General features: G+C 42.8%; 2 protein-coding genes across 2 annotated transcripts in view; one reads left to right on the forward strand and one right to left on the reverse strand.

Annotated features, from left to right (window-relative positions):
- LOC311040063 (thyrotropin-releasing hormone-degrading ectoenzyme-like) overlaps window positions 1-1,981 on the forward strand; it is a 239,238-nt gene extending 237,257 nt beyond the window's left edge. Inside the window, exons 21-22 of the mRNA XM_084050135.1 lie at window positions 38-119; window positions 1,777-1,981. Of these exons, the coding sequence (XP_083906261.1) occupies window positions 38-119; window positions 1,777-1,929 (235 nt within the window). The 3' untranslated portion in view covers window positions 1,930-1,981. The remainder of the gene's footprint in view (window positions 1-37; window positions 120-1,776) is intronic.
- il17rel (interleukin 17 receptor E-like) overlaps window positions 1-25,000 on the reverse strand; it is a 448,078-nt gene that overhangs the window by 79,184 nt on the left and 343,894 nt on the right. The gene's annotated exons all lie outside the window — the stretch shown is intronic.

A 25,000-nucleotide genomic window follows, 5' to 3' on the forward strand; every position in this document is an offset into this window, starting at 1 on the left:
TGTCAGTTTGATTGATTTATTGATTGTGTTTCCATAGCTACGGTGAAGCCCTGTTCATGAACGCGAAGCTGATCAACGGAGTCACCGAGTTCCTCAATACAGAAGCTGAACTGAATGAGGTACACACACACACACACACACACACACACACACACACACACACACACACACACACACACACACACACACACACACACACACACACACACACACACTCACACTTCATTGGGTGCACGTTGAGTGGGTGCTGGGTTAAGTGGGTGCTAGATTAAGTGGGTGCTAGATTAAGTGGGTGCTGGGTGAAGTGGATGCTGGATTAATTTGGTGCTGGGTTAAGTGCAGAACATGCTAGATAGAACCTGCACATCAATTACCGTCGCGGAACGACATTTGCTTTTCACTTGATACCGTTTGATGGAGAGGCAATAAAATCATGACCCATACACCAAATTAAACTAGACACTTCACAGATTTTTCAGAACTTTGAATTATAGCAATCGGTTGAGAATTGACTGAGTACGGCTTAGTTAAACTGCTCACGTCCTTACAACCAAACATTTATTTTTGCACTTAAAACGTGGTGTGACCACGTTTTAGCGGTATGCGGTGAGTGTTTTTAAGTCATGGGGCAAAATGGGGCACCCTTAAATAACACATGAACACTCCCCCATGAGTAAAATATGCTGCCGAGTCTTATTCCTTAGGTGTTTGCGTCCAGCGCGACTTGCATAATAGAGATTTTGGAATTAACCCATTAAGACCTGGAACTGTCATTTTTAGGTTTGAGCTAAAAAGCATTATTTTACACTTTGGGCTATTCAAAAATAGCAGATATACAAGCTCATAGCGCGGCACCGAGTGCCGCGCTATGAGCTTGTAGATCTGCTATTTTTGAAAAATCGTGAAAATGTGTGCAAATCTTTGAATATATATATTTCTAAAGCGAACATTTTTAACTCAAATATTTGCTTCTGGGGGGTCCCTGGAACAACATACATACATATCATTTTGGGGGTCCTTGACATGAAAAGGATTGAGCACCACTGATATAGAAACATACGTTTTTCAGAAAACTGTTGAGATTTAGGAGACATGTAGAATCGGCTTCAGGTCTCAATGGGTTAAGAAGCGCATAATAGGGCCCACTGTCACACTTACAGGAATATAGAGGCAGGTGCAACTCAGCAGTACTTTTTGCATTAGACACATGAGGGCTGTAATTAACTAGGTGTTTAATGAGTGAGAGGGGAGGAGAGAGGAGAGAAGATGTTCATATCAGAAGTCGACAGCAGCAGAAACAAGAAAGGAGGTGCGATAGGAGGAGGTGAGCATAGGGACAGGAACCATTTTTCTTCATGAAATTCAACTCGTTCGTTCGTTTGTTCGTCCCGCCGATGTTTGCTGAGTCATTTTTCACTGTGAAGTTTCTTTATTAATGACGTGCTTTGAAAAATGTTCCTTTTAATCTCTCACCTTTCAAAAGACGAGAAGTGTAATTACAACAAGTTTCACACGACCAAAGAGAGAAAGACTCCGAGCGAAAGTTTCTATTCAATTTGTTTTCATCTTTTAAAGAAATTACCTCACTTTGTTCTCTCTCTCTCTCTCTCTCTCTCTCTCTCTCTCTCTCTCTCTCTCTACTGTCTTTCTATTTTTCTATCTTCCTCTCACCCTCCCTCTTATGACTCCTCTTTCTCTCTCTGTCTCTCTTCTTCGTCTCATCCGCCCATCACCCCCTCCCTCCCTCCGCCCCCTCCGCTCGCCATCCCATAATAGTTGAAGGAGTTCATCCAGTCCAGCAGCTGGGCAGGGCCTGCGTTGCCGAGGGCGCTGGAGATCGTCGAGGGCAACGTGCGTTGGCACCGCCTCTACCGGAGACAGTTCTACCAATGGCTGCGCAAGGCTCCGAGTTCCGCCCCCCTCGGCTGACCCGCTAGCCTTGGCTAGCTCCTCCCACCGCTATCGGTTCCGCTAGCGTACAGCGCAGTCAGAATGACGAATGACTGGAGCACAGAGCTACGGCTCCCCCTTGTGGCTGGTTTCTGTGCGGTTTTGTTTTCTTGTGTTTTTCGAGGAGTTGCAGCAGTGTTTGTTTCCCAAACTTTTTTCAGCTCGAGACCCAAAAGATGAATTTGGTGTCTCCCCGGAAGCCGAACGTACTTAAATATATTATGAATTAATAAGTAGGCCCTATTTCAAAAATAGTGAAGTAGCTTATCTACAAGCTCACGACACGTTGTGAGCTTGTAGATCTGGTGTTTTCACTATTCCAGTACTTACATATTTTTTTGTTATTCTTCTTTTTCCTTTGTGTACTGCCGAACCCAATAAACGTTTTGCTTGACTGAAGTATGGGTCCTGACCCATTGTTTGGAAAGGCAGTGAACTACAGTACAGAGAAGCATGTTTCACACACTGTTATTGTGTTTGTCGGCCTGTCTGAGCTGGTTGAAGAGGACATTAGACTGTTGTCCTCAAACCTCCAAACACAGGAAAAAAATATATAACATTTGACAGAAAAACACTGACAGTAAAGTAAAATCTACCAACCAACGGCCTGCAATAAAATGCAGCCCTGACGATATCAACAAAATGAATAGCAAAGTTTAGCGATAAACTATCAGAGAAGCTATTTCTGGATCCACCACATAACGACAACGTATTTGCAAAGCTAGTGTAACACTCAGACAAACCTACCAGAACTTGTGTTACAACAACCCAAGCTGTGAAACACCAACAAACATCCAATCAGCTTCAACAACATCCCACATCTAAAACGGGGAGGTCAAGTCTCACTAAAAGCCATATTCAACATGCAGCCACTAGCTAATGGCTAAACAGCTGAAGCACATCTTCATTTACTTATCATGACGTCCGATGTTCATGTGAACTATTTCATGGCGATGCGTTTAACTGATGAGGCCTGTGTGAACTGAAGGAGCCCTATAAGTAATCCCTCTGTCTCTTTGTCTGTCTGTCTGTCTGTCTGTCTGTCTGTCTGTCTGTCTGTCTGTCTGTCTGTCTGTCCGTCCACAAGTTTTAATATCCATCTGTCACTGGAGGGACCTCTGTTCTGGTACTGCAGATTTACACTCCATCTGTCCTTTCTAGATCTTGTCTAGGGAAAGTCTCCTATACCAAGGATATCGTTGCTGTCGGGCAGAAACCTTGTATCTCCATATTTCAACTTTTGTATGTTTTCATGTTTTATATTTAATGTTTTTTTTCTCCATAAATGTGTTGTGTCCCTGCAAGTATCCCTGCTTTGCCTAACAAGAGTGCAGCCCAAAATGTACATACCTTACAAGCTCACCCTAAGCTGCTTGTAGATCTGCTATTTCCGCTATTTTCAAAACGTTTCAAAAAGTGAAAATTAAAGTGTGTCCGTGGAGCTTGTGACTAAATAACAACCACAATGGATCTATTGTAACACAGGTTCTTTTTTCTTTTCCATTTCCTGAAAAGTGACAGTTTTAGACATACAAGATTTCTGCCCAACAACAACAATATCTTCTATACAGTACCATCAAGGTCAATTCATGCTTTGAACGACAAGTATTCGCAGATGGTGTGCCTCGCGTACCTCTTGTAAAACGAATGATCGCAGTACTCTGACTGGTTGGGAAGTGCATGAGACCTTATCATAGACCAGGGGTCTTCAACAGGGGGTCCGGGACCCCTAGGGGGTCCTCAGAGTTACTACAGGGGGTCCGCCAAATCTTTGTGTGATATGTGCTTTCTTTTACCTTATCCACTTGAAACCTAGCATCCCTTTTCTGAGGAGAACTTTAGCCAAAGATAGCAGATCTACAAGCTCACAACGCCTCGCGCTGCGAGGCGTTGTGAGCTTGTAGATCGGCTATTTTTGGCAAAGAGGTATAGGTGTAGATGGAAAAAAGAGCAGATTAAAAAAAAAGTTGAATCTGAAACACAATTTTATACAATATGGGGGTCCCTGCTTCATCTCTCTCTCAGCTAGGGGGTCCTTGGGCTGAAAAGGTTGAAGACCACTGTCATAGACTATAAAAAATAATGGATGAAGCCTGCATGTCACACATTGCATTCTACGGACCCATTTTGAAGCCACTATTTCAGCTAATTCAAATCCACCATCGATTCTGGAACTGGAAACAAATGCTATTGGCTGGAAGGACAGCGAGGGCGGGTCTTCACTCAGAACCAGTAGAAGCCCGCTTAGAAGCATACCCTGCTTTCTCATCAATTGTATCATCATTTTAAATCAGTAGTTCTCTCAGAAGATTTGCCAAAATGTTATTTAAAAAAAAGCCAACACTAAAATCTGAAATGACACACATGCATTCCCGGTTTGAATGGGTTAAACTAGCGACTGAAAGCATAAAGTATTCACGATGATGTTTACTAAGGTAATGAAGTGTCAAGTCCGGTCAAATACCCAATGCGTTTAATGGCATGAAACGTCTTCTGCAACCAGCAGGAGGGAAAATAGCGACACCTCCTGGGCCATTAATGAGAACTGCAGCGTTTGCATGACTTCCTTATAGGCTCTATGCACAGCAGCCATATTGGAAATAAGTTGGGCCTCTTCTTACTTCCTTCACAGGTGTTACCAATGATACTAATGAAGGACTCTGTTCCATTCTGGTCAGGGTGCTGATATTGTGCATGTTGGCTCACTAGAAACACTCCATTTTGGTCCCCAAATGGCCCCTTATGGTGGGTGTGTAACTCTGAGAGTGTACAAATGGAACCAAATGGACCCGTAAGGGTCCATTTGTACACTCTCAGAGTTATGGGAGTCCTTGAAAATAAGACAACCACTATGCCACACTAAATGGAACGGAGCCTTAATTACTATCATTGGTAACACCTGTGAAGGAAGTAAGGAAGGGGCCCAATTCATTCCCAATATGGCTGCTGTGCATAGAGCCTATTGGCTTCCTTTCCAGCAACGAATGCGTGCCGCCTGGACCATATTGACTTCCTTGTTTACATTTTCTGCCAACGCTGCCAGCATGGCGCAGACAGTGTGAATACTCGGAACTCAAACCGTTGTGAGACACACAGTGCGACGTGTTGTGAGACACTTGTTGCTCAAAGCATAAATTGACCATGAGACATAGGTTGACCATGTAATATATCCTATAACTGTACCATGTTGTTTTCAAAAACAAACCTATAAGACCAAAAGTTGAACAGTTTCCGCAATGCTCGGCCGCTAGGAAGAGGAGTGCGTCTTTCCTGGCAGCTAAAAAAAAAAACAGATTTAGTGGACAAGGCCCCTAAAGGCATAGAGAGCAGAGATGGAGGGAGGAGAGAGTAATGAGTGTGAGAGAATGAAAGAAAGAACGGTGGTTGATCAGATTCAACCCTCCCTCCCTCCCTCCCTCTCTCTCTCCCTCCATCTGCATCGATTCATCCCTCGTTCCAGCCTGTCTGGTGTTCACTCAGCCAGCAAGCTCAACCAACCACCATGCTCATGTTTTATTCATAGACACGAAGAGGGAACTGGATGAAAAAGCGAGGAAAGAAAGAAAGAAAGAAAGAAAGAAAGAAAGAAAGAAACCTATTACAAAAAAAATTGGGGGTGAACGTTTTTGAAAACGCCCTGCACTAAGCCACGCCCACCTCTGCTCGCTCAGCCAATGAGCCGACTCCCCGTTCTGAGGCTTTAAATTACGTCTCATAAACTCTGAAAGACTCTGTCTACGTACAGAATGAGGATTAGTGCACAGAGCTATACCTATGAATATGTTAAAAAGGGTTCTGACTCAACTGGATGACGGCGTCCACACCACAAGTATAACAACGATAGTGGTGAACGCGATCGTTTGGATCACTTTCGGAGCGAATTCATGAACGATGGAGACATTGGCAGCCAATCTGTAAGCTCACAACGCGTCACATCCCGACGCGTTGTAAACTTATAGATTGGTTATTTACGTTATTTATCGTACAAAGGCATAGGGTTTAATTAGGAGATGCCCCATTTCCTTTTTTTCACAAATGGAGACCTGGTGAGACAGACGGAAGGACAAATGGACAAAGTGACAGAATAATGTTTTCATGACAATAATCAGCTTTCACTTTGTTGCATCATAACATTTTGGAACATGACAGGTACGTTGTCTTGGATATGACAATGTGACAGACAGGTTGTCAAGGACATGACTGTGTGACAGACGAAACTTTCTCAATGGGATTATTGTCATGGATTCTGTAGTGACACACCTCGCAGAACAGGGCAGATTCTATGGGATGTAGGACGGACAGACAGACAGACAGACAGACAGACAGACAGACAGACAGACAGACAGACAGGATTCGAGTGTAAAGTATGTGCAGATTCTCCAGCATGCTGTCGCGTCATGAGCCAGATCCCGATTCTGAAACTCCCATGCTCGCGTCCTCCACTCGTGCCGTTTTCTCGCGCCTCAGCGAAGAGGAGAGGGAAGGACGGAGGAATCGATGGAGTTGGCTTTCTAAGGAATGAGAACGCTCCTCGCTCAATCACCGTCATTGTGAAGTGACGGCGATTACTGACAATGTGACACTCAGCGGGATCGCCGGACCACCCTGGAGCGCGTGGAGGAGGAGAATTAATACGTCACGCATTCTGCCGAAGAGGAAAAAAAACATCAGCAATGATGCTCGCTCCGTGCGGCTCGGAGTCTCCTCTCTCGTAGCTCTTGGCTGCTCCAAAAAGCAAATGAACATTTGGGAGAGGTATGATTTCCGGGTCACGATGGAGGATGGAGGAGGTGAGGAGGCAGAGTATTGGGATGTAACTATTGGGTTGTCATTTTCTCAGAGAGATGAACTGTACAGTTGATAGAACAGAACAGAACAGAATTATTTTCTTTTTTGGTTTTACCTCAAATTTTTAGAGGAGCCAATCATTTTTTGCCCCTTTTTCTCCCCAATTTAGTCGCTAGACCAATTATTCCCACTGCTTTACGTGAGGAGCCCCCACCGGGACGACCTAGAGCCTTCGCCCTACTCCTCCCGCTCAACATTCCCCGCCCCCCCCCCAGCCCGTAGGAGTACATGCAGTGACAAACATCACCCTCTGCGCCCGCCTTCCCTCCCTCGAACACGGGCTAGTTGTGTTCGTATAGACGCTCGGGCAAAGCCGGATGCACTGCGGTGGATTCGAACCCTTAGACTTCTCAGTGGTGGGCAGGTACTTTACCCCTGCATTACCCGAGTGCCCTTTTTTACCTCTAATAGGCTCTATGCACAGCAGCCATATTGTGAAGACATTCACAGGTGTTACCAATGATACTAATGAAGGCTCTGTTCCATTCTGGTCAAACAGAGTTAGTCCAGGGGCCAACACTGATATTTTCACAAATTGGTACCACCTGAGGTGGCCGTAAAGTTTTTGTATTTTTGTATTCCTACATGTCTCTAGTTTATATTTTGGTATGATACATCTTCCAATTCAGTAGCTTAATGGCAGTTATCACTACCTACCAGCCAATGTATCCGGTAGGGGACACAAAGTAGAATCTTTGTGTCTCCTACCGGAAATACACCCAGGCATCAAATTATTGCGACAAAAAACAAAATATATCCATGTATTCAAGGCTTCATGGGGTGTGCAATTGATAACTTCTCAGATTTGTGGTGTTTGCAAAAAGACTGCTTTCCATAAGCTTGTAAAAGTTGACCCTCCTTCGGTCTAGGGTGGTCATAGCTGAATGGGTAGAGAGTCCCCCTGGGAAACTTAAAGGAGGAGTTCACCCAAAAAATGATTATTTTCTGTCAATTGCACACCCCATGAAGCCTTGAATACATGGATATATTTTGTTTTTTGTCGCAATCATTTGATGCCCGGGTGTATTTCCGGTAGGAGACACAAAGATTCTACTTTGTGTCTCCTACCGGATACATTAGCCGGTTTAGAGTGATTACTGTCATTAAGCTACTGAATTGGAAGATGTATCATACCAAAATATAAACTAGAGACATGTAGGAATACAAAAATACCAAAAATGTACGGCCACCTTAGGTGGTACCAAAATCTGCCTTGGCCCCTGGACTAAGTCAGGGTGCTGATATTGTGCATGTTGGCTCACTGGAAACACTTTGCTACACCAGTGGGTCTAAAATTTGGGTCCAGGGACCCACATGGTTCCTTAAGGGGTTTCCAAATGGCCCCTTACGGGTGTGTAACTCTGAGAGTGTACAAATACGGGTCCATTTGGTTCCATTTGTACACGCTCAGTTAGTTATGGGGGTCGTGGAAATGAAAAATCTGAGACACTAAATGGAACAGAGCCTTCATTAGTATCATTGGTAACAGCTGTGAAGGAAGTGATAATATGGCTGCTGTGCATAGAGCCTATTGTGATGGATTGATGGACTAACATGGGGGAATCAGTGGACTGTGTTGATGTACAGTGGATCCATACTGTATGAATTTTATAACCTGCCTGCTTATATTACATTATAACCCCCTGTATCCTGTTAGCTGTCTAATTTAATAATTACAATACTAATGAATTAATAATACCTATACTAATGACATAATTCGAGTGGTTTTAATAATTATGATACTAATTATTTCATAATCGCCAAACTAATGACAGTATTCCAATGGTTTTAATGATGACAGTATATGTGATTTAATAATTATAATAAAAGGCGGTATTTCAACGGTTGTAATGAGGACAGTGCTTGTGATTTAATAATCACAAGGCTAATGACAGTATTCCAATGGTTTTATTAATGATACTCATACTCATTAGTTAATCATTTAATATGTGATCATATGATTTAAAGAAGCACTTCACCCATTTTCAACCGAAATGATGCCATCTTATAATAAGCAAATGGGTGAAGTTCTCCTTTAATAACACTGATGATAATAATGATCACTTCACAGCAGTGAAGTTGATGATGATGACGATGATGATGACGATGATGATGACGATGGTAAAAACGATATGAATCTTGACTGTAATAGTTGATTATGAAATTAACCATGTGAACTTTATACAGTACGTCTTTGGCCGGGGTCCCCCAGGGCTCCCTCCTTTTGTCTCTCTACACCAGATCTCTTCACCACAAAATAGCTGATCTACAAGCTCACGCGTCACGTTGTCAGCTTGTAGATCTGCTACTTTAGCAGAATGCCTATTATGACATGCCCAGAATAGCGATACTATAGGGTTCTAACCATGAAGATTAGACATCATTATTCTAAATGAGATACTCAGATGAAGGTAAGGGTTAACAGTTATGATGATGATGACATTCTGCTCCACTCTGTAACATAATTGACGATGTCACAGTGATCCCGTGTTGTGAGCCAATCAGCTCTCGCCATTCTGACCTCTGACCTCCATCTCTACTCTTGAAGACATTGATAAACAAACCGGACACAGGTAACATTGAACTGATGTTGTCACACGTACCTGTGTGACCTGTCTTTCTACACCCTGTGTGAATCCTCCCCCCAAACACACACACACGCACACGCACTCGCACTCGCACTCGCACTCACACTGTGAAGACATCACAACTTTAGGATGGTAATTTTCTCAATGCTTTTTTTTTTATCATTGTTACAATTTATTTTGCCATTTTCACCCTGAAGCCAGAGTTATACTTAGTTGTATGACGCGATATGAGAGCTTGTAGATCATTTTCATTGCGTGCCATCGATGAGAAACTAAGTAGGCTATAAATCAGGCATAACTCCAACCCCAACCCCTAAACCTAACCTCTAAATGTGTAATCCCCAATCCTAACCCCAACCAAACGATTTCCATTGTGAGGACAAGGAAAATGGTCCTGACCATACATATCTATTTCTCAAATTCTACTATATAGTTGTGGACACATTTGGCCATCACAAGTAAGGTACAAACATAATACAAGCACGCACACACACACACACACACACACACACACACACACACACACACACACACACACACACACACACACACACACACACACACACACACACACACACACACTAACTGGGACTGTGACATTGTGTGTTTTACTTCCTGTGAGCTGTGAGGAGAGAACGGGAAGTTACCAGAGAAGGGGGTGATTGTACTTCCTGTTTGTGTGTTGTTATTTTGGAGTGGACGATATTAAACGGACTTAACTTATAACCAATCAGCTTCTATTTGTTAATTAAACTGACCAATCGTCTTCTATCATGTTGTTTAACTTGATGTCAGCATTATGTGTTTTAATGGGCTCTGAGGGTTCATTAGGTTGTATATATCTCAGCAGGAAACCGGTGGATTGTCCTTTGGGTGCATCCACACATGAGATACAAGTTGACGCCCGGAAGTCGGAAGTCCCGTCCACTCCCATGTTATAGGAAAAACCGGACCGGAACTTCCGGTTTTTAACTTAACATGAGAGTGGACGGGGCTAGCGTCACATAGCGTAGCGTTGCACGTCAGCGTACGCTCATGTGTGGATGCACCCACTCCGCAAGTGAAGGAGTTCACCCATCTCGGTGTCGTGTTCGCGACGAGGAGGACAGAGTGGGAGATCCGCTTGAGAATTGGAGCAGCAGGAGCGGTACTGCGTTCACTTTACCACACTGTGAAAAGAAAGCTGAGCCAGAAGGCAAAGCTCTCAATATACCGGTCAATCTTCGTTCCTACTCTCACCTATGGTCATGAAGTGTGGGTCATCATCACTAGCCTGACACTCAGTCTGAATTTCAATTTAATTTCCCTCTGTTATTCAGTCTAAAAGCGCTTCCCATTGCAGCCTTTTTCTGAGATGGGCGTTGCCTATAACCAGTAAATTGTAGTCATAGTAGCATGTGACGTCCTTGTCAAATGTCCCATGAGTGTCCCCCTCATGGGGAACGTTTGTGATCCCACGTTATCAAGATGACCAATGCCAGACTAGCACTGGTCTGCTTGCTTGCTATGTTGCTAACCTGTTGCTAACTATCTAACCCAGGGGTCTTCAACAGGGGGTCCGGGACCCCTAGGGGGTCCTCAGAGCTACTATAGGGGCTCCGCCAAATCTTTGTGTGATAGGATTTCGTTTTTTACATTAACCACTTGAACCCTAGAATTCCTTTTCTGAGGGGAACAGTAGCCGGAAATAGCAGATCTACAAGCTCACAACGCCTCGCGCTGCGAGGCGTTGAGAGCTTGTAGATCGGCTATTTTTGGCAAAGATTGTATAGGTATAGGTGTAGAGGGAAAAAAGAGCAGTCTAAGTAAAAAAAAAACTTTAATCTGAAACACAATTTTAAACAATATAGAGTAGGGGGTCCCTGCTTCATCTCTCTCTCAGCTAGGGCGTCCCTGGCCTGAAAACGTTGAAGACCCCTGATCTAACCAGACACTGTAAAAGTATGTTGGCGATAGTTCTACAACCTGTCTGTCGCCTTCAAAGCACAAAGTTGTTGCGGTTTATTCATTCCTGGGAATCTATTCACAATAGTTTGTATAGCCACATTGATACACAGCTACACAGTGGTTCAGGCATCTAGCAGAGATGCTTCCTGGGCATCTCCCTTGGGAGGTCTCAAGCTGGGAGGAGGCCGCAGGGCAGATCAAGGACCAGATGGGGGGATTATATCTCCAAGGTGCCCTAGGAGCGCCTTGGGATCCCCCAGAATTTAGTGGTTAATGTGGCCCGGGAAAGGGAAGTCTGGCATTCTGTGCTGGAACTGACTCCTGATAAGTGGATGCTGATGGATGGATGGATGGACATAGACATCGACACGTCACTCACACTGTCACAGCAGATGAAACGGCAGTAGAGAAATAGAGACCCCGTGGTCAGTGTTAGTGGCGATCCTAACCCTTAAAAAAAAGAGAGACAAAAAATATGAAAGTAGAGAAGTAGAGTCTGCACACTGAATCATTGTTAATCCATTGCATTACCTCCAAGGTGATGTTTACAGCATCTTCAACTCATTATCAGTGTGAGGAACGAGTCCTTCTGTCCAGCAGCTGGGATTTTAATCATGTTGATGTATGTGCTTGCTAGTAAATGTTTTGCAAGACATATATAAGAAGTATATAAGTATTTTTTCCCCATAATGTAATTCATTAAGTGAGAGATTCATGAGTTGTAAAGTGGAATATTTCAAGCTTTGTTTGTTTGTTTTAATCTTCATAGTTACGGCACACAGCTTATGAAAACGAACAACCAGTATATCAACATATCAGTCTACCTGCAATTACAGTAATACATCACAATATGTACAATAATAATATAAGTACAACAATATATTGAAAATGAAATGTTTTCTAGGATTCATTTCTACACAGACATTCACTCTCCCACTTTTTAAAAATGTATTTATAAATGTTATTTATTTATTTCTTACGTGCACCTGTATATGTATCAACAGTAGTTGCTGCCATGGTTACAGTAGGAAGGCTAATCCGGAGAAAAGAGGCTCAACAGGTGAATCTGTTTGGCTAACCGGCTGATTATATATATAATTGTATTACACTACGCATAATGATTGGTGTGGTGTTAATTCATATTGCTGTCACATAATCTTACAACAGCCTAATTGGTTCTTAGGTATTATTACGTGTATTTAGAATACAGTTAAATTAAGTTGGATAATACTGTATGTAATGTTATAGGTTAAGTGATAACTATGAATTGCCCAATTCAGAAATTGTGTTAGAGATTAAAAGGCTATTTTAGGTGTATTATATTATGTTTCCATAGAGAGATGTGGAAAAATACCAGACATGGAATATTAAAAACATTCAGTTGAATCTCCAACCCTAATGGGAACATAACAATGGTGAAATCTGCTAGGAGTTCATTAGTTCATATGCAAATGTATTCATTATTGTACAGAAACCAAGGCTGCTACAAGTCCATGGGAATGTAGCACTGTGGAAATCACCAAGCAGTGACTATTTATCAGTGGTGGAAGGTAGCACGCACGCACGCACGCACGCACACACATTCACATCCAGATTTATTCTCAGGCCAATAAATCTTTTGTGGTCAGCACAGACTCACTGTGTGTGTGTGTGTGTGTGTGTGTGTGTGTGTGTGTGTGTGTGTGTGTGTGTGTGTGTGTGTGTGTGTGTGTGTGTGTGTGTGTGTGTGTGTGTGTGTGTGTGTGTGTGTGTGTGTGTGTGTGTGTGTGTGTGTGCGCGCGCGCTTGTGCGTGTGTGTGTGGTTAAGTTAGTAGGTTATTTCCCTATTTAAATAGGATAAGTCTATTATGGGATGGCCTGATGGATGACTCCGTTGTTTTAACAAGATATGGTGTGAATTATTCCTGCATGCATGTCTGTGTGCGTGTGCGTGTTTGTGCGCGCTTGTGCATGCACGTGTGTGATGAATGGAACTTAGAGGGAATGTGGCAGAGAGAAATGAACAAAGAGGAGGAGGAGAGAGCGAGAGCAAGAGATAGAGAGTAAATAGAGATAGAAGTGGTTTCACAATAACAAGTACAGTACTTGTCTGATTTGGTGAACTAGTGAAATGTCAGTCGGAGCTCAACTGTGCATGTTGCGTCTTCACTTCAATAACTTCAACCAAACATGAGCCAACGAACCGTCAACGTTTTTTTTTACATCTGACACTTTACAAGCCAACTAGAACTGACTGCAGGAATACCGTTAGACTGCCTGAGCGAGGAAAAAGAGACAGAAATCGCTCCTTACACTGTGTTTGATTGGAGGGGGACCTTAAGTCATTTTAAAGACAGATGTGAACCACCTAAATTGAAGAATACATTATAGAGGTCCCTTACCGCCCCCCAAAACCAATAAAAATGTTGCCTTTATATTTTATTGTGTATTATTTAATATTCTGTAAATGATATAATTTTAAAAATCAGATTTTACATTAAACTGAACTGTTGTACAGTATGTGATTATTATTAGCGTACTTCCCAGAGAGAGGGCAACTAGAGCATATGGATGTCACAGGCCCTGTTACCATGGTAACGTGGTGGGTGGGCTTTAAACAGCCATAACTCATGCAGTAATTGCTCCGCCCCCTCTGTGTTCCCATTGGCTGGGCTTTAAACAGCCGTAACTCCAGTTCCCAGCATGCCAAAGGTCCCAAACTTGGTAGCTGCTCTTAGACAACCAATAGGGACAGGCTGTAATTGCTTACGGCTCACCCCCTCTGTTTTCCCATTGGCAGGGCTTTAAACAGTCATAACTCCAGTTCCCAGCATGCAACAGGCTCAAACTTGAAGGGTGCTCCTGCAGATGTCCAATTTAATCAAAAATTACCACTGTCTCCCATATTCAAATACTGGGCCCTGATTGGTCACCCACGTCTTCTGGAGCAGGAAATGGATTCTCTATGGAGCGGTGCCAGACCCAAATCGCAGAGTGCAATTTTTTTTGTCATCATATTTTGGAGACCGTTTGATCTTATCAGCGCAACATAGGACTATAGGTTTGAATAGCCTGGTATCCAGCCTGCTTCGCTACGTTCGGCGGACTTTTTGTTCTCTCTTCGCTTCTCAGTCTGGAATGCCTCCTATCACCAAGGGAGGCGGGACATGCCAAGCGTCTCGAATCGTGCCGTGGCTTCTGATTGGTCTGTGGTGCGGGGCGGGACAAAAAAAACTGTGTGATCGTTGTGATTCGTCATTCGTTTGAACAACATCCAATCAGCAACGACGTTGCCTAACGTAACATGTAGTTCCAGTGTAGTTGTGCAAAACGAGTCAATGGGGTGCATTCCAGACTGATAAGCGAAGAGAGAGAAAAAAGTCCGCCGAACGTAGCGAATCAGGCTGGATCCCAGGCTAAGGTTTGAAGGCCACGTAGCATGTTTAAAAAACTGAATATTTTCTGCACTTCATTAACTTTTTTTTCACGATGCAGAAAGAATACAGTTGGCTGTACGCACGCACACACAATCAACTCCCTCTCTCTCTCTCTCTCTCTCTCTCTCTCTCTCTCTCTCTCTCTCTCTCACAGCTACTAGTCCAGCTGGCTACTGCCTGACAGACCTGAACAGAACTGTTGACTTGGTAAACTTATTGTTTCGTGTGTGTGTGTGTGTGTGTGTGTGTGTGTGTGTGTGTGTGTGTGTGTGTGTGTGTGTGTGTGTGTGTGTGTGTGTGTGTGTGTGTGTGTGTGTGTGTGTGTGTGTGTGTGTGTGTGTGTGTGTGTGTGTGTGTGTGCGTGTGTGCGCGCGCGCACACGTGTGTATGCGTGTGCGCGCACGCGTGTCCTGGGGGCATCCAGATGGTACCGTATGGCAGCGTTATGCTGGGTAATGGGGTGTGACTCACAATGCACTCACACACGCTCATACACTGTGTGTGCGCGGGTGCGTGCGTGCGTGATGAGCAGAAAGGATAAAAAATGAATGACACTAAGTAAAGTGTACTTCTCATCTCCATGTGAGAGAAGCAGCTTGGTGGGTTTCCATTTGTGTTATTCATGAGTTGTTTTTGACCAGGCTGTGTTGTTTTTGATTTGATTTTTTACTGCCTGAATCACATCTTAAAAACTTATTTCACCCACAGTATAGGCAAACACATTGGCACTCTCAAGACGTGAAACGAGTGACGGCTTGGGACGGATTTGACCATGTCGGGGGTACCTGCAACTGCACATGCTGAATTGGGGGGGGGGGGGGGGGGGTTGATTTACGATTCTGTAAAACGTATTACGGACGCCGCTGCGTCGGCTGAGGTAGACTTCGCAACATTCCGCACGGCAGAACTGATACTGACATGATACTGACATGATACTGACATGATACTGACATGGTACTGACATGATACTGACATGATACTGACATGATACTGACATGATACTGACATGGTACTGACATGGTACTGACATGGTACTGACATGGTACTGACATGATACTGACATGATACTGACATGATACTGACATGATACTGACATGGTACTGACATGATACTGACATGATACTGACATGATACTGACATGATACTGACCATGATACTGACCATGATATTCGGCTCCGTCGCGGGGTTCTGACAAAAAGGCAACCGGCTACGTTTTCGGAGTGAGACCGTGTTGGATACTGACATGGTACTGACATGGTACTGACCATGATACTGACCATGATACTGACATGATACTAACATGATACTGACCATGATACTATCCATGACTAATCATATACTATGATACTGACCATGATACTGATACGATACTGACATGATACTTATTATTACGATGTAACACTCTTCTCAACATTATGAGCCGTTTTTACATTATGAACTGTAATTACATTATGAGTGGCTAATAATGTAATAATGTAACACATGGTTACATTATGAAAATGGAGTTATTACGTTATGAGCACATGATTTTATTACATTTTGAGCTTATTACATGATGAGCTTTTATTACATTTATGTTATTACTTTGTGAGCCGTTATTACATTATGAGATGCTACACAAGGTTTCTATCTGATAGCAACGTTATGATTGTGGGGATTTATTATCTCCACCAGGCAGGAACAGCCGGGAGGTGGAGAGAATGTCCAAGTACAGATGTGCCACTTCAAAACTTCACACGTTACTGTTCTTTCCCTGAAAGTGGCCTGAAAATGCATTTTTTTCCTCCCTTTTCTGCCCTTAAAATGCACTGTTTTGCCCCTGAAAGGAAGTTGTCACTACACACCCCCGTTTTTCCCTTCAACAGACATCCATATACATGAGAACAAAATAATGTGTGTTGAATAAGGTGTCAGACTCATTATGAGGCGAAAGGTGATTTGACCAGTTGCTCAAATGAATTAGCATCATAAAAGCAGTGATCATCAAAATAATTCAGCATTTTAAATGCCCTTCTTTGTCCCTCTTATTGCCCTGGGAATCCCCTGAAAATGTACTGTCTTGGCGATGGCAGGACATGTGAAGTTTTGAAGTGGCACATCTGTAGTTCACTTTTCTAGTGTGACGTACAGTCTGAGCCTATACCTTCACACTTCACACTGCATGATTGCAAGATCAAATGCACGTCATTTGTCATGGCCCATTCATATTAATCATGGAGACAGTAGGGTGATACTGAAAAGGAAAATAGAAAGCTGAACCAGTGCTGCACTTTGAACACATTTGAAATTCATCCTGCAACATAAATTAAATCTATAGGATTGATTTACATGTGTTCGTGCCCTTTATATGATTATTAAAATATGTTCCTCCAGATGCACTACTGCCCTCTCTCTCTCTCTCTCTCTCTCTCTCTCTCTCTCTCTCTCTCTCTCTCTCTCTCTCTCTCTCTCTCTCTCTCTCTCTGTCCGTCTCTCTGTCTGTCTCTCTGTCTCTCGCTCTCTCAGTTCATTTACATATGCATATTTGCGGTATATTTCTTTCTCTCAGAGTCTCAGGCCATCACGGAAAAAATCATTTCCATAAATTCTGCTAGAAACTGAATTAATTTAATCTTCTGCCGGAAACCAAATCTCTCTCTCTCTCTCTCTCTCTCTCTCTCTCTGTCTCTCTCTCTCTCTCTATTGTAACAATAACTGTACCAACAACAGTAGATTGTTACAGGCTCCTAATAGAAGTGAAGCTGTAGGCCTATAGAATGTTATAAATGTGTTTGTGAGGTGAGGGCACATTCAGCTGGGAGATCTACAGTTTCTCGGAGCCGGAGAACACCTTTGTGATTTGTTAAAGTTAATTAAAGTTCATCAAAATCTGATAACTTTTTAAGCATTTTTTTACAGTTATTTCTGATTCTTGTTTTTATTTTTACAGAACACGAGGAAGTGCTCTTCATAGTTTTGTGTTGATAGTTTGCAGCTATGCTACACATTTCATCTCTTTCATTTTTACACATTTTAAGTGCATGCATTTTAACAGTGTTGGAAGAAGTACTCAGATATTTTACTTAAGTAGAAGTAGCCATACCACAATATAAAAATAAGTAAAAGGCCTGTGTTCAAAATGTTACTTGAGTAAAAGTACAAAAGTATTGGCATCACAATATAAAAATAGCCGATCTACAAGCTCACAACAAGATCAAGTAATTGTAGTAAATATTTGCCTCTGAGATGTAGTTGAGTAGAAGTAAAAGTATTGAAAAGTGAAAATACTCCAGTAAAGTAAAAATTAAAATAAAATAAAAACTCATCATTTTCTGAGCATGTTTACTTTAATGATCAATTAACTGCTAGTGTTCCAGCTTCAATCAATGGAACTAAATTAGGATACTTTAACTTCATGTCTATCAGTTTCACAATAACATTTGTTTTTTCAAGGTTTAAAAAAAAAATTACATTAAAGTAGTTCACCCAAAACAATATTTTTGAATTCATGGGGATTTTATTGTTTTGTTTTTGTCTTGAGCCAATAATCTGATGACTGGGTCAATAGGAGACTCTATAGGTATTAGGAGACTCTTTAGCTGAATAGGCTCTATGCACAGCAGCCATAATATCACTTCCTTCACAGGTGTTACCAATGATACTAATGAAGGCTCTGTTCCATTTAGTCTAGCACAGTGGTTTCCACGACCCCCCATAACTCTGAGAGTGTACAAATGGAACCAAATGGACCCTTACGGGTCCATTTGGTTCCATTTGTACACTCTCAGAGTTACACACCCGTAAGGGGCCATTTGGAAGCCCATGAGGGTCCCTGGACCCCAACTGTAGCCCCACTGGTGTAACAGAGTGTTTCCAGTGAGCCAACATGCACAATATCAGCAACCCTGACTCTGTTTGACCAGAATGGAACAGAGCCTTCATTAGTGTCATTGGCAACACCTGTGCATTTCTTCACACTATGGCTGCTGTGGAATAGAGCCTATTCCGATACCCCAAACTTTCACACTCGCTCACTCTCCTCGCGTCCTCCACCTCCTAAGCCCCGCTCCAGCGAGGAGAGGATTAAATGCGAGGACGGAATGATCGACCGGTCGGCCTCATAGGATCAGAATGCACTCTAGCGTCTTCCACGATCACTTATGACGTCTCATGCAGCTGTATCACTGGAGCCAGAGGCGTGGATGAAAATATACATGCATAGAATAATATGCAATGCAGTTATAGAATAGTACAGAATGGAAGAATAGACAATACATCAATATGTATGGCCACACCGTTATCTTTATAGTAACAATGTTGTGCAAAGCCATTTATTCCTGAAGTAGGAATGAAGCGCCAGGAGACTCAGCCGGTCATCAAATTATTGACTCAGGAATGTGACAAAAAACAAAAAAAAATCTCCATGAATTCAAGGCTTCATGGGGTGTGTAATTGATAGGGGAAAAAAGTATTGTTTTGGGGGAACTACTCCTTTAATGTTATGTTATATGTTTTGCCAATTATTTGGGGTCTCACTTGCAATATCGTCACGGCTCACCAGCGGGCCGAAACATAATCGATCTGACCACTGACAACCACTGATGTATAGGCCCCGCACAGCTTGGAGCCTTTACTGTCTCTCTGTAGTCGTAGGGAGACTTCCTGCTAAATAAATAAATACAGTAAAATAAATAAAGAAACGCTCCTGGTGTGATTATTAAACGCTTAAACACAGGCTACATTGTAGCAAGGCGCCCGCCAGCAGCAAACAGTTGGCGGAAGGTGATTCGCTCCTCTTACACCGTAAGCGATGTGTCTTCTCACAGCCTCTCCAGCAGCTCCGAACAGCATGAATAGCAGCTGAGTAATGTTAGAAACAATGATATTAGTATCACACTTTGCATATGAACATTCCCAGCTCCCAAGTGTGAACGTATGGGAATCTGTTTATCTGTATGAGCGGGGCTTTGCTGAAAAGGCCTAAGAGCCCGCAAAAACACATTTACGGTAAGATTGACAAACGAGGGCTAGCGCGCCTTTTACGTCTTGCCCCCAATGCTAAGGTAACTTCACGTTATGTGTGAGATAAAAGTGGGACAGCTATACTTTGAAATAATACAATGTGTGTCTGTCTGTCTGTCTGTCTGTCTGTCTGTCTGTCTGTCTCTGCATGTGAAAGAAATACAAGCAGAGGCACCAGACAGAAAAGAAACCTGACTAGACTAAACCAGATGATAAGAAAAGCTACCTGACACGTTGGAAAGAATAAACCCAAAACTAGAGCAAATTGGCATGCTATTTGTCCCTAAAGAGAGAACAGTGGCAGGATACCTGAGCACTGTGACTGATCAAAAACAAAGGAAATCCTTGACTATGTACAGTCTCTGAGCACATTGGGGCCCACTCACTCAGACACCCATTGCACACAAGGTGGAAACTGAGCTTTCTAACTATATACCCGCCAACTGTGCCAAGACATAAGAGACACATACTTCCTGCAGATTACAAACGCCCAAAGAGAGTTTGAAAACATAACTAACACTGCTGAGTGAAGTGTGCTGCACCATTCTGCACCATAACCATCTCAGTTAGGGCTGTCACGATTACACATTTAAGTTGACGATTAATTGTCACTCAAATAATTGCGATTACCGATTTAATTGTGTGTTTGGCCATTGAACATTGGAACCTATGAAAAAATAAAGAAAATTGCAACGGGCAGATATGTCAAATAACAAAAAAAATGATTGATATATTTAACAATTTTATACATTTTTTAAAAATTGCAGAAATAGCTGATCTACTGATCTGCTATTTCTGTTTTTTTAATATTTGAAAATGTGTGAATATTTTTCAACATGGAAACGATTATGACGATTATGCAAAATTGCGATTATCTCAAATAATTGTGATTAAACGATTATGTAATAATTATGACAGGCCTAATCTCAGTATAATTATTGTACATACAAACACAGCTTGTAAGTGTATGTATAAATTCCGTGTGTGTGTGTGTTTGTGTATATATATATATATCAGTGGAGCTCCCTCTGGTGTTGTGCCCGTGGGCGTCTCTTACTTTAATGAAGTGATAGATACATGGGCACTGATCCTCTGAGTATCTTGAAGACAAGGCCCATTGCAAGTTGCTGTACTCTGTCCTCTGCCTTGAGCCATCCCAGCCTAGCAAAGTGAGCTGGGTGTCTAGCTGGTACTCTACATAAAAACTTTACGATACCAGTTAGACATTGCACCTAGCATCTGTTGGTTTGGGACCGAACGGTCAGACACTGTCCAAGTTATGCCCACACCGATACACAGACCACAGACAGCCAGAGATTCCTTGAATTATACTATAGATAGATGATGACATTGCCCAGGGTCTCCTGACAGCAACGAGGTGTAACCCTTCATACCCTTCAAGTGTACAGTACTTGATTGCCTGGTGGATCTCCCTCGCTCGTGACCTTTTCCAATCTCCCCCCCGCCCCCTCTCTCTCTGGGGAAGCTGGAAGCCGCCTGCTTCAGTTTTATAAACTGAAGACAGCTTCTGACAATGGAAAACAATTCAGATATGTGGTCTGCATGTTTCAGAGCAGTCACAATTTTGAACAGGAATGCGATCGGAGTGAGAAACCGAGAGCAGTGCCGGCTGCAGACAGTAATAAGCAGGGGGGCATTAATTATTCTAGGGGGGGCACCTGCCTGTCCCTCACGCACGCGCGCGCAGCGCGCGTGCGTGATGGACCCGTGCGCGCCGGCGCGAAGCGCCGGCGCGCGATTTTTTTCGGTTATTGGATGGATATTTTACTTTTTTGGGGTGTTTTGTAACTCTATTTCGGTTAATTCGGTTCATTTACCTTGCCCCTATATGCACCAACAACAAATACAATTACAGCATTAGGCCTATAATGTCTTTAATGTAATGTCGGCATTGCATCTCCACAGGCACAGACTCCACAGCGGGAGAAAAAAAAGGCAGGCTATACTGCGCTGCGCTGCTTGAAAAAAATTAAAATAATAAAAACATCTGGCCAATCTGAACTGGGGGGGCACAAAGTCTAATCTGGGGGGGCATTGCCCCCCAATGCCCCCCCATAGGGCCGACACTGACCGAGAGCGAGAGAGACTGACAGAAGCATAGAAGAAAGACAGAGGGATTTCCGCGTCCGTCCGTCCGTCCGTCCGTCCGTGCATGCATTGTTTGTGACCCTTCTGAGCCTTCCTGCATGGCTCTCTTCCCCAGCAGACCCTCTCAGACCTCGCTGGCGACCTCAACACCTTTATCTTTGGTGTTCTGTTCATTATTGTCTGATGTGGCTCTGGAGAGCGTCAATCACCACGAATCTTTGAGTCCAGATTTAACATCATTTCAAGAATGTTTGACTTTGTCCAAACAGTCGGGATGAGAAAGACACAAACTCCTGAGTCTGTCTGAGTTTTAGACTAAATGAATGTGGTGACATTGTCTCACACTGAGTTAAGACGGTGTGAATGCAGTCAGACTTTAAATCAATTCAAGGCCAGTTTAAATAAAAGTCAAATTGGATTCCTCTCCAAACATTTAACCACAGGCACCGTCTCACCGTCTGGGAAAACCCCTTCATCTGTTTAGTAGATTTTCATAAGGGCTTTTATTCAGTCTGGCTCTTTTTTCTCCTGAAGATGCTTATAAGCAGCACTGGGGACATTATTCAAAACAAATAATCAAGAAGATTTATGAGTAAAATAAATGCAGTATACAATAATGTATAATTTTGACACCAGACATAGGAGTCTGCCTAAAAAAATAAAATAAAAGGAAAACAAAGTCTGGAGCCTTTATGTGTGTTATTGACTTCAGAAATCAAGTAACTTTAAAACAGGAAGGAGAGAGAGAGAGAGAGAACGAGAGAGAGAGAGAGAGAGAGAGAGAGAGAGAGAGAGAGAGAGAGAGAGAGAGAAAACGATTTTAAAGAGTAGGCTACTTTCCTAGAAACACCAAATGCGTCCGCTGTTGGCAAAACAAAACATTATTAGGTGTACGCACTGTGTTAACCACTTAAACCCTATATTTCAGTTGCCCGGGATCCCCCAGGGGCCTATACTAAGCCCCCTTCTTTTCTTCCCCCTCTACACCAAAAAACGATTTTAGCTACAGTGACATGACGCCCTAGTACGTGCAACTAGGGTAAGGGAATGGATGTATCATGAGTGGAATGGAAGTGCCAACAAACACGCTTGCGCGGTCTTGTCTCCTTTTTGTGGTAATATACCATAAAATGCATAAAAATCCTTTGAAAATAGCAGATCTACAAGCTCACAATGCGGCGCATCGCGACGCATTGTGAGCTTGCAGATCTGCTATTTTCAAATAGCCGAAATGTAAATAGAGCTGAAGTGGTTAATATATGTTTTGGAATAATAATCTACAAAGTAAATAGTAACAAAAGTTTTCAAATATTTGTAGTAGAGTAAAAGTACAATATTTGCCTCTGAAATGTAATGAAGTATAAGAACAAAATATATAAAATTGGAAATAGTAAAGTAAAGTAACAAATATGCCAAAATTGTAGTCAAGTACAGTACTTGAGTACATGTACTTACAGTACACCACTGAACATCACAACATAAAACAACGTACAATATTCATACAAACAACAACTGACACTCGTCAATCGGGTACATAATTTGGCACTATAGGACAGAAAAGGCTACGATAACTTGTGTTGTTTGCACCTAGAATAAAATGGTGGAATCAGCCACGCCCCCAAATACCCATACAATATGTGCGTCCCCAGAGAATAGCCAATCTACAAAGTATTTTTGACAGAATGCACAATTTTATCATGCACTGCCAGCACATTGATAAGAGGCTGCTGGATTTGCAGGGATTTCTTCTTTTCCTTCTATTTCGTGTTTTTTTTTCCTCCCAGTTATCCTCAAGGACAGTGACCTCAGGCCGTCAAAATAATTAACTTTAGCTGAATTTACTATAGCCTTCAGAGACTCCAGGGACACCTCATGTGAGATGTTTTTTTCCTGAGCACAGACAAGAGCTTGACACCTATCTATCATGTTCTGACCTGTCTGTTATGTGTGGAGGGACTTCATTTTATGAGGATCATAAGTCACTCTCCTCCAAAGCCACCGCGTACATCCACAAGTTTAATTGCCTGCATGGGGAGTTTCATCACGATCCAAGGAATCCCGGGATTTGTTTTTTATTATTATTTTTTATTGCAAGACCAATAGAGCAATTATTTGTTTGCAAACATTGAGACAGTTTCGTTGACGCGTTGAGGCGTTGTGCAGTGTTGATTTTGACAGCAAATTTTGATTTAGTTTTAGTCATAGTCTTCTGAATAAAATTCTGTGGTTCAAGAGTTACAGGCCTAAACATTAAGTGTGCCTACATTGAAAACCATGGCTCACGGCGCCTTGTGAGCTTGTATCTGGTACAGGGCAACAGGGCAATTCAGACCGCTACGCTACGATTTCTCTCTGCAACATATTGCAAAAAAAGCGGTTGTGTTGCATGGCGAATCATTGGTGTGTACTGGGCTTAAGCGTGAGAGCAGCTATACTGAGACTTACTGTATGTATTCTGCAGTGCAGCCATGTTGTCCCACACAGCCTGCACCCAGTGACTGCATGTCGTGTTTTTATCAGTGATCTAAACGCACGCGCGCGCACACACGCACGCATGCATGCATGCACGCGCGCACACGCACACTCACACACAATCTCTCTCTCTCTCTCTCTCTCTCTCTCTCTCTCTCTCTCTCTCTCTGATACACGCTACTCCCATCTGTTCCATAATCATTTGAAGGAGAAGCAAAGTTAGCCCCCCCCCCCACACACACACACACACACACACACACACACACACACACACATCCACACACAGCTACACACATGCATGCATGCACGTGTCACGTGTGTTTCAATCACACAGACACACACTTAACCATAGAATACCACATTGTACAGATCCAAGACCATGTTATACTGCTCTGTCTGGTGTGTGTGTGTGTGTGTGTGTGTGTGTGTGTGTGTGTGTGTGTGTGTGTGTGTGTGTGTGTGTGTGTGTGTGTGTGTGTGTGTGTGTGTGTGTGTGTGTGTGTGTGTGTGTGTGTGTGTGTTGCTGCTCCATACCACTTATTCTGCAAACCATGCTCCAGTGAAAACACACACACACACACACACACACACACACACACACACACACACACACACACACACACACACACACACACACACACACACACACACACACACACACACACCATG

The sequence above is a fragment of the Gymnoscopelus microlampas genome, assembly GCF_963454915.1.
Source record: "Gymnoscopelus microlampas genome assembly, chromosome: 23".
Taxonomy (NCBI): domain Eukaryota; kingdom Metazoa; phylum Chordata; class Actinopteri; order Myctophiformes; family Myctophidae; genus Gymnoscopelus; species Gymnoscopelus microlampas.